The 14,565-nt window shown below is 36.8% G+C and overlaps 1 protein-coding gene across 2 annotated transcripts; it reads left to right on the plus strand.

Annotated features, from left to right (window-relative positions):
• The first annotated feature begins 6,882 nt into the window (after positions 1–6,882).
• Positions 6,883–12,480, plus strand: LOC104453350. Of its 2 annotated transcripts, none has more exons than XM_010067878.3 (5): positions 6,883–7,128; positions 7,841–8,321; positions 10,241–10,299; positions 10,378–11,333; positions 12,042–12,480. In XM_010067878.3, the coding sequence occupies exons 2-4, from the start codon at positions 7,922–7,924 to the stop codon at positions 11,311–11,313; spliced, it is 1,395 nt and encodes a 464-aa protein (XP_010066180.2). In that variant the 5' UTR covers positions 6,883–7,128; positions 7,841–7,921; the 3' UTR covers positions 11,314–11,333; positions 12,042–12,480. The 2 variants fall into 2 exon arrangements, with proteins under 2 accessions (XP_010066180.2, XP_010066181.2); XM_010067879.3 differs by having other exon boundaries at positions 6,884–7,128; positions 10,253–10,299.
• Positions 12,481–14,565: the final 2,085 nt, after the last annotated feature.

Genomic DNA, 14,565 nt, shown 5'->3' on the forward strand with positions numbered 1-14,565 from the left:
CTTCTTCCTTGAACTTTTTAAAGACCTACTCATGTCCAGATCTACAAGAAGTGGTGACTCTTATTATATTGGCAAATAAAAAAAATCAAATATAAAGTTGGAGCTTTGACCAAAATTTAAAAATTACAGTTTAAGCTCCAATAAACATGATGATGTGACACTCACATGTGGCTCTTGCATAACAAGATAACTTGTGTGAAGTAAGAGCAACTTGAAACTCCTATTATCTTGCTCACGTTGATTTCTTTTGATGTGTCCTGCTACAATACATGAAAAATCTTACAAATCTGGAGATTATCTTATATGCTTAGTTTGCTCTGATACGAACTCATATCTCTTATAAGCAAATTCCATTTTACTTCACACTTACTTGACTTTAAATCTTTTATTACGGGAAAATCTCTATATTATTCTAAAGATAACAAAATATTCAAAAGTTACCAATACTGGAGGGTGAACGGCTGAATAGAACCAGAAGACATCAATATGATTTGAAGGACCGGAGCATAGAAGATGAACAGTCAATTGGCATGAAGAGATTGTAGAGACCGTGACCAGAAGCAGATTACTATTAAACGAAGTAGAAGCATGGTTGAGTGTCTCTACTTTATAAATGATATCGGAGCGGACTCTCTTAAGTAGGTGCATGAATGGTGGAGGAATTAACCAATCGAACGAGGGTAGAGACTCGACGAGAAGATCCTAATTAAGTGGGACGTTAGCATCTTAAGATGAGGCATTTATGATGTCCTGAGTCTTACATCGAATGAGTAAAAACCTTGTGATTTTATTCATAAGCAAAATTAATCTCTAAATGATCGCCACTTTAGTCGGTTAATCAAAATACTCCTCCTCACAAGACGAGAGGTTGAGTATTGCAAAAATCATTCTAAAAATCCACACCTTGTCAACAAGATGATCAGATTTTGTTATGGCGAAATTATGCAAATTTCTCAAAGTTGTCATGCGAGTAAAGAAATCTAACTACCTCGTCTTGACATAAATCACAAATAGATATGATCTATTGTGTAGCCACTTAACCATTACCAAATAAAAGGGAGGGAAAACATAATAACGTCCAAAAAGAAACAAACGCGCGGATCTCCAATTTTTGAAGCTTTTAAATCTGTCTCACAAATTTTATTTCTTTGCCCACTTCCATTAGTTAGTGAATACATATACACAGAAATAATTACCAATTCAATCCTAGTTCTATTTTACAATTGTCAATTAAGTTCTACATTTTTTTGATTTCGTCAATATTTCTAAACATTTGCACCAAAATTTCAATTGAATCCTTCCAGTTAATTGCCTCCAAAAATCACAAACGTGCCGAACCACAAAATAACCACATTAGCATGCTATGTAGGAAGGCTAGTGATAACTAAATGCCATGTTAGTGATTTCCAACCACAATTGACTAAAAGGACTATTACATTGGAATTTCGCATGGAGGTTCCGTACATCAATCAAATTAAAAATTTTAAGACTAACAAATATTCGTACAATTAGGACTGGTCAAGGGAATTGTCCCTCTACATATGCATATTCAATTTTGTGAAGGGTTTTTTTTGGTAAGGTTCAATTTTGTAAAGGATTAATACCACAAAAAACCTCAAATTAGTATAATTGTCATAAATTTATCTCAAACTAATTTTTTACCATAAAAAACTCCAAATGAATACATTTATAACAAATTTGCCCTAAACTAACTTTTTAGCCATCAAAAACTCCAAACACATGCATTTGTGACAAATCTATCATTGCTTAGTTTTTGTTAAATTAGATTAATATAATGAAAACTACAAGCTAGTTCTATGTGACAAATGGAAAGTAAAATCTCAATCAATACACTCACAAATTGTCACGTTTCATCCAATTTAATAATTTGCTAGTAAAATTTAACGACAAATTTGTCATAGACAAAAGACAAATTTATTATAAATATACCAAATGTTTAAGATTGTTGACGATCAAAATAATTAATTTAGGACAAATTTATCACAAATGTTTTAGCTTAACATTTTTTTTATGGCATTACCTCATTTATTAATGATGAAAACTTATAATAATAATAATCCATCAACAAGGCGTGTCGTCTTAGTTTAATAACAAATGCACCAATATAAAAGGTGTAACTTGCACACAATAACGCAAGAGGAAAACCCTTTCATTTTATAAGCTTCATGTTAACATCCCCAACGATCCAACCAATCCCAACTCGATCAAGACATGTAATCCAACCCGCTTTTAACACCCAAAAAATGATTTAAGGGGGGGCCTCCAGCAAGCCAGCATCACACGCTACCAAATTGGCAACCTCACTGGAAAGACGATTTTGTCCCTGAGATCTTCCTCCCTGCGAGCCGCCCTAGCGAGGGGCAAGTGTAGGGGTAAGATTGAGATTTCGAGTTTCTTCGACACGACATCAACCTCTTCTTGAGTCGCGCCCCCTGACACACGTCGAGAGGAGTTGAACCCCTGCGTCAACCGCAACTCGGGAGTTGAGAGACGCAATCGATTTTACGTGCACAAGCATAACTCTAATTTCTTTTCCTTTTTAAAAAAAATTAATTAATTTTTCATGCTTTTATTTTTTAGTTTAGGAAACGAGATTCTTTAATTTCTACCCTCAATAGCATGACTAGTTTCTTTTTTTCAAAATAAATAGTTCCCCCTCTATTTCTGGTTGTTTTTTTCAATTTACCAAGGAAACGAAATTCTTTAATTTCTAATCTTCAATCGAATATAACTGTAATTTCTTTTTCAAAATAAACAATTTTCTCCCTTCTATTTTTTTTTGGTTTTTTTAATTGGCGAGAGAAACGAAATTCTTTAATTTCTACTCTTTCAAATAATCATGGTGCACCCGGCACTCCCCAACGCTCGCCACCTAACGAAGCGGACTCTTTTTTTTTTTTTGGTCGGTAACGAAAGCGTACTTTAGCGGGTAAAACAAAGGGTTGATGAAAAAAAGAAGCTAATGGGAATGAAAAGGACATTTTTCAAGATTTTGACCAGCATTCACTTAAGTCAGAAAATGGGGAAGAGAGAGAGAGAGAAAGAGATGCCACCTACAAATTTTAGGTTTTGGTCAAATTTAGGCGACTGTTGAGTCAGCATCGTGGAAGATGAGGGGGCTGATTTTTTTCCCAAAAAGAATGATTTTATTTTGAATTTTTGCTTTTTGTTTTTCAAATTTTTTGGTAGACCGGTCCATCGATTAGGGGGTGTTGAACTACAATGTTTCCATGAATAAGTTCCTTCCACTTGAAATTTCCTCATTACTTAAATTGAATAATTTAATTTTTGTGGAACCAAATTGGCATTAGAAAAATAAATTTCTCCCTTTCTCGAATGACGGTATTCCAACTCCCAACCCTTTACCTGGCCTCGGCAGTGAATTGAATGTCCACTCGACCGCATCTCCATGACAAAGATGGATGTTTAACTTTTATTTATATCTCAATAAAGATAAAGAGATAAAGGTAAATGGCGGAAAGGCCATGCCAAAGAATGAAGTTTATCTAATATTCCCCATTCCCCAATTCCTTTTTTTTATATTAAGCAATCTTATCCTTATTCCCCACCACGTAGAGATGTGTCTTCACTTGACAAAGTAACTTTTATCCAATATTACAAAAGGAAAAAAAAAACTAAAATCCCATCAAAGGAGTTTCGCGTGGATGAAAGTTAGTGAAATCTAGTTGGCCTAATTACTTTGGTGATTACTTTGGCATGCTTAAGGATGAGTGGATGCTATGATTGATGGAAAATAGTTAAATCAAGAGTTTCGAAGAACTCATTATCATCAAGTTTCCAGCTACTTATATCCTATTGTACTTGAATACCTCGTAATCAGCTACTTACATCATATTGTACTTTAATACCCGTAATCACCTATGATAGAAGATTGTCTAATACTCCTAGACTTATGAGTTTTCGTTTATCCAGATCGATAATCTTTTAGAATGATATTAAGAAAATCTAAAGTGCTTTTTTATTCTATGAATTCTTTGGGCTAAACAGTTACTTTCTAATTTCTTGCCAACACTTTGAGTATTATTTGATTTTAATAAAAATACGAAGCCGTTACACGCGAATTGATGAGTCAATCTTCAATATTTTAGATTTTTATGCGTTTTGTATTAAATAAAAGTCAAATTTCACGACTTTGCAAGAGTAAAATGTTAAAAAGTAAAAGCCGTCTTGCCAATTTTTTTTCTTTTTTTTTTTCCTTTTTTTTGGCTGAGCAAAAGCCATTATACTAATGAGAAGAACTCGCAGAAGCGATGCTCAAGTGCGGCGGTAATGCCAAAAAAAAAAAAAAAAAAAAAAAAAGCAAGAAGAAAAAGAAATAATTTTAGAAAAGTTGATTCTGTGACATTAATCTTGTTTGGGGAAAATTACAAAAAGAAGTCTTTAGTTTATTATAATTGTATCAATTCCATGATAAAATTCTTAATTTTGCCACTTTAATTTTAAAACTTTTGATAATTTATCAATTTAGTCAATTCAGTCAATTTTCCCTGGATATTAATAACATAAGCACCAATTGTCTTACGTGATATAACTAATACGACGTGAATTTTTTTTGAAATTTTCTAATTTTTATTAACTTATTCGTTTCTTTCTTTTTTATTAATGAGGGCTTGCAAGGACCACTCATTGAGGCCCCATAACCCCTATTGGGCACTAACCGAGGATCACGACCCTCACCAACCACTAACCAGCCATTGCCTAGACATGGGCAAGGGCTCACCATCGTTGCCACTACTAGCAAGGACTCATGGCAAGGTGCCCAACTACGAGCGAGGGTTGCAAGCCCTTGCCTAGTGGTTGGCCAAGGCCAGCTACCCCTTGCACACCCTTACCCACTGGTTGGTAGGGTCGACGGGCCTTGGTTGTTGGCCCCTAACTATTCTTAATATAAAAAAAAAGTAAAAAGAAGAAAAGAAAAGAAAAATTCATAAAAATTCATAGAATAAATTTAAAAACTTCAAAAAAAAAAAAATTCATGTGAATGCTAGCCATCCACTAGGCAAGTCCTAATGGATGGCTAGCATTCACATCATTAATTTCTAGTTGAAATTAGCTTGACTGAATGAATTGAAAAAAAATATCAAATTATTTATGATTAAATTGATTAAATTAAAATGTTCAAAACTAAATTAACATAAATATAGCAGGTTTAGGTAGAAACGATGGTTAAACGCAATTATTTACTAAATAAGCCAAAAAAAAAACTAAGCAAGAAGGAAAGAAGAAAAAAAAGTTGACTATGTGGCATTAATCTCGTTTAGTATTGCTTGTTTGCGAGATAATTTATGTAATTTCCTTGATTAAAAAAAAAAAATTACAATGCGATGCTTACTTGCGGTGGGAAAAGCATGGGAATGCGTAGTGCGCACTCCGCTTATTCCAGAATAAAGCAGTCTTACCTCAATTTTATACACACATAAAGGCAAAGTGGTCCCTCTCCACAAAGCCCAAGCACAAAAGGTTGGCCACTCGAGTTGGGAAAAATCATTTAGTTTTCATATTCATGAAAAATAAAAATTATTTCCTTATACTTTACTCTCTCTTTTTTTTTATTAAAGTGCTTTTGTGAATGAAAGTGATAATTTTGTTTTCTTTTTTGTTGGATAATGAAATTGATAATTTTCTTATGGAAGATCTGTTTTTGCTCCATTAAATTTGCGAAAGAGATTTTTATTTGTTATTTTCACAAATTAAAATAATTAAAATCAAACTATAAGTTAAGTTGATAACTTTCGGTTTAGACAATTTGATTCTTGAGTATAAGTCAAAACGTGTTTTCTGATATTTTTCTTCAATCTCACTCACTATATTGGCATTACCCAAGTAATGGATGCACTGCAAAGCATCAACCCATTCAATAAAACTAATCAATAAACACGTTTGAAAGTGTGAAGCTACATTTGATTCGATCTTGGGAATGGATTTTGGAAAGAAGCTAATGCTAGTAGCCTAAAGCCTAAGTGTGGGGAATGATCTTTACATTTTATTTTCCTAAAATTTTAAACTTGATTTTTATTGATACCAAACTTTCATAATTTCACAACATTCAAAATTGCAAATAAATAAAGTTTTAAAGATTCTACAAGCTTAAACAACGTATTTATTCCAAAACAATTTTCGTCTCACAAACACACATATTTATCTCAAACAAATTTTTGTACGACAGAAAATTCTTGAATTGGCATTCTCAACTCAAATATACTCTTGGTTATAATGCATACATGTAAACGCACATGAATTATTCATGTTGAATTTGTCGTTCTTCACCTCAGATCCGTCGTGGAATTGTCCACCACATGCCAATGGAGGAGGGTAGACAAATTTTGTGGGTGATAGTTTTGATTTTTTTTTTTTTTTGTGTGATGATAATTAGCCTGAGGTAGACATGTTATGAGAGCATATATTTATAATTTTTTTTTGGGATAGAAATTAATTTATGATAAATGTATTAAGGGTTACGGATTTGATTCTATGGTATTAATTATTTCAATATTTAAAGAAAATCTCATTTTATTTTTAGAATTGGGAGGGAAAATAAAAATAACGGGTCCCCATTTCCACGTTCACACTTCACATTTAATGATGGGAGGACGCAAATTCAATTTTCTCGGTCGCGAATTTCCGTCTGAAAATTCTCGCATTTTACCGGGAATAAGGAGGCCCACACACCGTCGGCGTGTCACAGACGGCCACGACAAACACGTCGCCTCTTAACTCCGTTAACGGTTCCGACCCCAAAAAGGAGAAATCCCGTCAACGTCGACGGCTCCCCAAAACGACAGGCCGTTTTTGCCCCCTCCCCACCGAAACGACTCCTCACTCTCCTTCTGCAGCGAAGACGAAGAACCAACCTCTCACCTCACACTCTTGTATCTCAGTTTTCTCTCTCTAGAAAAGCCCTCGCCTCCCAGCCCGCGGCTTTCTCTCTCTAACTTCCGCACCGCCTCGCGCCTCGCCGGACGCCGCCTCGCTTCGGGCCCGATCCGATCGCGCCGGCGTCCTCGCCTCGTCCTTCTGCGCGCCGGAGATTCCGGTCTCGGCGATGAACGCGCGCTTTCATCGGACATCCTCGGCCCGACCTAATTCGTATGTTTCCGATGCGTGTCGTGTATTAATCGCGATTTTCAACGAATTTTTCGTGTTTTTTTTTTGTTTTTTTTTTTTTCTGTCCTTTATTGGAGCGAGAAGAGTTATCTTTTTTACCGCGGTTCTCGTTCTCCGCGCGTTCATTTCGGATCCCCCCCATCCGAGTTGTCGAGTGTTGAACTCTTTCTGTTAATTTGAGGTGGTTTTCGAATTGGACTTGCTCTAAGTAGCCTTAAAAGTAGCAGATTTAGTCGATTTCCGCTTGCTTTTTTATACGTGGTGTAGAGAGTATTTACAGTAACATATGGGTTCTGTTTCGTGCCTTTCCTGTTTCGAACCACGGTGCGTTCGTCTTGTTTTTTCGATAATTCTCGTCGAAGTCTAATTACCCTTTTTCTTTTGCGAGTTTTCTCCGCCCTTTTGTTGATGGGTTTGTAGAGTTGGTGTCGCCGGAGGTTGGAAGAAAAATTATGTCGAGCTTCGAATTGGTCGTTTAGGACAACATGGTAGCCGAATTAATGAGACCTAAGTTCCTTTTTGTTTTCTATAAAGGCTGAGGCGATGATTTGATGATTTGTTCATGAGTTTACTAGTTATGAACTTAAGTTAGTTTTATATAGCTGTTAGATTTGTTGTCGTGACGTTTATGCATTTGTTGGAGTAGTTAGCGTTTCATTCCGGATGATTGATTACAGTATTTCTTGATGTCCAGGTTGAAGTCGTGTCTTGCATGATTGGGAGGAGCAAGCATCGGGTATGATGGTGGCGAGATGCATGGAGAAACGTTGCGCAGATGAATTGTAAAGCTGTAGGCTTTGCATATTTGAACAGTGCTGTCTGGCTACAGTTACAGATTTTGATTTTGGTGCTTGTTAGAATGGGTTCAGCTTGCTGTGTCGCTGCTAGAGACAAAACTATCCTGGGTGGGTCAAGTAATGAATTCTTTCACCGAAATGTACGATACTCGCCAACATGGAGCTTTCCGTGGGAAAACCGGGGGCGTGTGGCAGGTGAAGAGGCTTCTGTTGGTTGGCTTTCTGATGGAATCAGCCAAAATAATCGCTTAGATGTCAAGTTTGAAAGTTCTTATGCATCAGAGGATGGAGGTTCTTTGGATAATTCCCGTAGGCCATCATGGCCTAAGTCTCCATTTTCTGAAGGGACTGCTGGACTTGTGAGAACTGCTGGTTCAGGTAGACTGTTGCTGGATTATATTTTTATGTTAACTAATTTAATCTTCATTATTAATTTCTAAACTAGGGCATGTTTCTCTGAAGATTCTACTCATCAATAGCATGTATGGGTCTATGTATGTGATATGCATGTCAATAAGTTTGTTTTAGCAGTCTGCTGCTGATAATAACAATAACAAGAGTTTGTTTAGTTGGTGAGTTTATACTGGTTATACAATGTGTCTTAGGTTAAGATTTGTTTTCCACCATTATTCAGCCACTTTCTTCCACACTTACCATTTTTTTTTTTTTTTTGAAATTTTACTGCATTTTAATCCATACCCTTCGGATAGTTCTATGGTTAGCTTGTGCACTGCTTGTTGATTTTGACTACTAGGCAGAAAAAGACTTGTTTGTAGCTGTATGAAATCTTTCATGAGAAGACTGGGCCCTAATTTTTACATGAATATAGGACAAAATAGAGCAGTATGATTTTTTTTCTCTGAGAAGATTGAAAAATGAGAGTAAGAGAAGCATGCCATGCTTTATCTTTTGAATGTAAGTATCCTCATATCAATTTTATTTTTGTAATAAGAGCGGCATTTACCGACCAAAAAATAAAAATAAAATAAGAGCATCATTTAAATTACTAGGGCAATTGGTCTGAGTTGCACAGCATGTAGCTAGGTTTTTGTGGCCCTAAGTTCCAGCATGGTGGTGAAAGGCATTTGCTGATAACAGAAGGCAAAATATTTCACTCTTATCTTGTCATTCCTATTTTTCAATACAATCAAGATTGGCTAAGATGTCGCCATCCTGAGAGTGCAATCTTTCAGCACTTCTCTTTTTGAGAGAAATAGCGATAATTTCAGTTTAGTCAATGTTCACACTCTCCTCATTTGTTCAGATTGCATAATTGATTTGAAGGGCAATAATGAAAAAAACTTTTAAGGGAGCCGAAGCAATGGTTATTCTAGTGAGGTGGAATGGAGTTAAGAGGGAAGGCCCTTCATACTGCATAGAAGAGAGTCTGATGGACTTGGTTTTTGAACTTTGTACGTGTACCTGAGGGACAACATCTGATAAGTACCTGATTTGTGTCATTAGACCATTTTGATGGAATTTCATATTTACGCTGAAAATATTAAGATCTTTTAGTGAGCACCTTCTGTCTAAGAGATTGGCTGCATATGTAGCAGGACATGGCCTGCCCAGGGTCATATAGTTGCCTAATAGTGGTCAGTGCCAGGGTGGTGAACATCTGCATTGTGATTCCATCCTTAAGTTGTTCCTCGAAAGTTTATTTAGACCTTGTTCGACTGTTTTGACTTTGTGGTATAGTTGGCCAGTTGACACAGTTAACGTTCTCTTGGCTCTAAGAATATCCACTTGTGATCGGATTCTCTTGTTTGGTTTCCTCAGTTTCTCATCCTTTTCCACTTCTCTGCACCTTTGTGGTGTAGTTGTATGAGGTCTTTGGGTGTTTTCTTAGTTGTGCGAACAAGTTGTTGGTGATAGGATAAGAATTAATTTTGTTAGTAGATCTAGATAAGTTGGACCATTTTGGGTCAGGCCAAAGATTCAAGAAACACTTTGGGTGTTTTCTTAGTTGTGCGAACAAGTTGTTGGTGATAGGATAAGAATTAATTTTGTTAGTAGATCTAGATAAGTTGGACCATTTTGGGTCAGGCCAAAGATTCAAGACTTGTATGTTTCGATCACACTTAGGAATATTGATTGAAGTCCTAGTTGTTATGCAGCAAGCCGTTTCCCTGCTGAAGGGAAAAATGAGGGTCGTTACTGCAAAGAGCCCTGCTTATTGTTATTATCTATTAGTTTGCATAATTAGATCTCCTTATTCACTTGTTGTTAGACTTTATGATTTGCTTTTTTAGTTCTAATGTATAGTTGTATAGCCCTATTAAGCTTACACTCTCTAGTGTGTATTGCAGACCAATCTATTTCACACAACCTCTCGCTGGATGTGAATTTGGAGCAGGTAAATGTAAATCCACAGAAATTCCTGATTTGAATGCTTTCTGTAGATGTTTATGAACTCTTCTTGGAAATTTTTTAGGTGGACTCCAGAGAATCTCCAGCTTATTTGTGTCCATCTCCTACAAAACTTTCGGTCTCTTGCTTACCCTCAGCTTCATCCCCATTGTCATCATCTTCACAAATTCATCTGCAGCCAGCTACTTTAACTCCATTAAGGCAACCTAGTTCTTCAGGAAAACAACTTTTACAGCAGAAATCTGACAATAAACTTCAAGGGAGTAAGTCACCGAGCAGTCAGTTGGATGCTGAAGAAAGGCCAGGGATCCCTTCATGGAGCAATGATTCAACTAGGGGTTCTTATGGTGGGTCTTCAGATGGGTGGTCTGTCAATGCCTTTTCAGAACTTGTGGCTACTTCTCGCCAGGGGAGTTGGTCTTTTGATGGTGAACCTTTTGGCTTGAAGCGTGATAAGATAACCAAACGAAGTTGTCAAACTTCTACTGATCAGCAAACCTGTGGAGTTTGCACAAAGTTGTTGACTGAGAAATCGTCATGGAGCACCCAGAAGATAATCGCTAACAATGAGCTTTCTGTTGTGGCTGTTTTAATCTGTGGTCACATTTATCATGCTGAATGTTTGGAGATTATGACACCAGACATTGACAAGTATGATCCCGCTTGCCCAATCTGTACTTTTGGGGTGAAACAGACCCTCAAGATGTCTGAAAAAGCATTAAAAGCAGAAATGGATTCGAAAATCAAAAAGGGAAAAAGATCAAGAAATCAAGTGGTGGATAGTGATCTCAGTGGTGACTATGTGTATGATCGCTTCAAAAGTAGTGGAAGTGATGTGAAGGGTTCTAGGGTGGGCTCCAGTTCAGTCATGAGAAGCTCCTCAGGGAAACCTTTCTTGAGTCGCCACTTCTCCTTTGGATCAAAGGGGAGTAGGTCCCTGAAAGAGAATCATTCAACCCGAAGAAAGGGATTCTTCTGGACAAAATCTAGCAAGGAATGATCTTGTTTAGCTCCAAGGAGGTGAGAGCGGCTTCTCTGTTTGTGTCATTTAATGTATATGAACTTTGCTCAAAGTAGATGGTAGGTATTTAAACTAGAAAATGGGGAAATGGAGCTTGATTCCTTCCATGTGGAAATAACTGATAAAAATAAGTTACAAATTTGGGTTCCTATTGATGAATTGAGCAACTAAAGACTAGTAGAGATTCTGAAATACACACACACACACACACACACACACACATATACTTGTGAAGTAAGAGGAATAGAGATGGACATTTTACTGACATAGACTGTAACTTCCATGGATATCCTTTGGAAATTTATGATTGTGGATGTGTTTAGATGCATCTTTTAGGTTTATTTACATATGGAAACAAATGCTACTTACATATGTGTAAGCTATCTTTGGAATTTTAAAACAATAAAAATGAGTTTGCTGGGTACTAGGATATGATGCTTATTATTGTGAAATTGAAGTGGGATTACTGAAATGGGTGGCTTCTGAATACATGCTATGTGCTTAAGCGGAAGACCAAATAATCATTTTGTAATTGCAACCACAAACAGTATTTGATCAGTCATGCATTTTTTTTGGGTGAAAAATGTTGGTGTTAATCAGCTCATCGACTGAACTTGGAAAGTTGCTGCGCGACTCATACATGCCCATGTTGAAAGTGGCTTTAATTGTATTTACTTGTGATTTCTGATCCTGTTTTCCCCATGCAGAATTTTAATGACAATCTCTGCGACAATCTCAGTCAGATAAAGGATTGCAGAGAATTCCATTTATGTCCAATTGAAGACAAGTTGTCTGTATACACAGAAATTGTCGCATGAATTTGCTGTGGTTCTACACTGTACAGGAATCAAAAGCAAAAGGAATATGTAGAAGGGTAAAAATAGTATAGCCAAAAAGGGAAGTTTGGTAGGTTGAAGGTGCTGTATGTGCTTCTCCTAGCTTAATTCTGTATAAGTTCTGGTTGATTTCTGTTTTGATTTATAATATGAATGATATAGAATCAGATCAAGTTCTGTGAGATTGATGTTTTTGAGTCCCAAGATCTGCCAACATCCATTTATGTGGTGGCTTGGTGACGGATAGCATTGTATCTAGATACGCAACCTTCTATCGTCGTCAATATATCAATTGCTTGGCTTTCGGAAATGTTCAGCCCCTGGAAATAGAGAGAAGTCTAGTCATGAGTGGAAATTTTTTAGCCCTGGAACAGGTATGAAATGAGTGGCCTTCGTCAAACGATGGACGATCACCCAAATGGAATTGTGATTTTGTTCGGTTCGGGGTTGGCATTTTCAATGAAGTCTATGGTCACGTACTTCTATTTCCATTTAGGAACTTCCAAAGGATTGAGAGTGCCTCCGGGCATTTGGCATCCTGCTCGGACCTGTTGACATGAGAACGGGCTATAGTAATCTTCATGTCATTTCACTAATAATGCTGGCCAGGGTTTTAATATATCTTGTTGCTCCAGGGGCGAATGCTGTAAGAGCGAGGATGAGCTACCGGCGGAATTTCATTTTGCAGGTCGTCGTTCTCGGCACGCATAATCTTCTGTGAAAGGGCCTCTTCCCCTTGTCAGTCTTTTCCTTAAACTTACATTGTAACATCATTATTCTCATGCGCGAGAACATGTTCAATACGTAGGGTCGCTAAAACCACGGACGAGTCGTGCCAATCGAACTTGAATCATGAGTCTCGTCCCTCTTCGAGCATCTCCCACTCCTTGATCATTACACGAGCAAGGGAACCCCCGGTCATGGGACTCAGAGCGCATTGGCTCCAATCTTTGCTTTTCCAGGACGATATAGAATCTCGTAATCATAATCTTTTAATAGCTGAATCCAACAGCGTTAACATGTAAGTTTCGAACTTCTTGCCGTGGGGATAAATAATGTCTCTGGATTTTATAGGAGAAAACCATCGCAATGATGAGTTTACCGCTCTCTCATGTTGTATGAGCATGCATCCTAAATCTCACGAATCCACCCACAATCCATATGGGCATTGTCAAAATGGGCGTGGGAGCTCTTGCAATCTTTGCTCTCGTTAATCTTTCTAGGTTTCCATTGCATGAAACGTCGATATCCAACTAAACCAAGGGAAGCTTCTAATCTCAATCACTGAGGAAGATGGTCTTGCCCAATTTATCAAGGATTCTATCTTTGCCGTATTGACTAGGATGCCGTCACCAGAGACCACATGCTCAAGAAATGTTGCCGCGATCAAGTCAGACGATCAAGTCAGCACTTGCATTTATTCAGCTCAGCGTAAAGCTTGTGCTCCTGGGGGGGTTTGAAGGACGACGGTTTAGCACGACTCATGCTTTTCCGATGTCTTATCAACATGCAAACGTTCTCTTTGTTATGAGAGCAAGTGATCAAATACTAAAATAGGCATAATAAGTAAATATATCGAACACTAAATTTATATGGTTCACGAGGAGATCATGAATGAATTCCATTATATATTAAGTGATATCACAAATATTACAATCACACTCGATCACTCAAAATACTTTTAGTATATCCAAACTCCGATTACATCCAATAACTCACACAATGTTTAGTCTCATAATTCCTCATAAAATAATCTCCCAATCTCACAAATAAATTAACAAATTTTATCATTAAATTTAATTGACTTTAACATTAAATTCTTGGTAAAACCCACGAAGATAGCCCACTGGCAAGCACTCATAGACGGTGCTTCAAGGGTTCTTCACGTCAACAGCGGCGCTTCAAAGATTCCTATAACCATATATTTGTATAATATAATTGGAGAGGAAATCATTTATAAGTCTGACCCATCCGTTTTTTAGCACAGCATCCACTACAACTCGGTCAATTCAGTCAACAAAGTCCATGGTCAACTTCCCCTTTGTTCGCCTTGGCCGACTCCACTAACTTAAATAATTGTGCCCCCTCCTTTTTTTTTTTTTTTTTTTTTTTTTTTAATTTCCACAATCAAGAAGTCCATACATTTAGCGTGACCGAATAATCTAACCACTTTGCTTCTGCCCAGATTTTATTTAATGAACTTAAACTTGAGATATATTTTGAATAAATTTATTTCAACTTTGTAAATGAGTTTTGAGTGTAATGTAAATTCTAAAACCCAAAGCACTTTGGAGAAAATACAAATTGTGTTTGGTAAAAATTCTTTATAAATGGACTTTAGATTTAAATAGTATTTGACAAAAAAAGATTTTTGCAATGAGCTTTGACTATATAT

This window comes from Eucalyptus grandis, chromosome 7 (genome assembly GCF_016545825.1).
Source record: "Eucalyptus grandis isolate ANBG69807.140 chromosome 7, ASM1654582v1, whole genome shotgun sequence".
Lineage (NCBI taxonomy): Eukaryota > Viridiplantae > Streptophyta > Magnoliopsida > Myrtales > Myrtaceae > Eucalyptus > Eucalyptus grandis.

What these genes read in the sequence shown, in the direction of transcription:
- LOC104453350 (XM_010067878.3), top strand. Translation starts at nt 7,922, where the DNA reads ATGAATTGTAAAGCTGTAGGCTTTGCATATTTGAACAGTGCTGTCTGG. An exon ending in TGTGAGAACTGCTGGTTCAG is followed by an intron (nt 8,322 to 10,240) that starts GTAGACTGTTGC and finishes TACACTCTCTAG; the next exon opens with TGTGTATTGCAGACCAATCT. An exon ending in TGGATGTGAATTTGGAGCAG is followed by an intron (nt 10,300 to 10,377) that starts GTAAATGTAAAT and finishes GAAATTTTTTAG; the next exon opens with GTGGACTCCAGAGAATCTCC.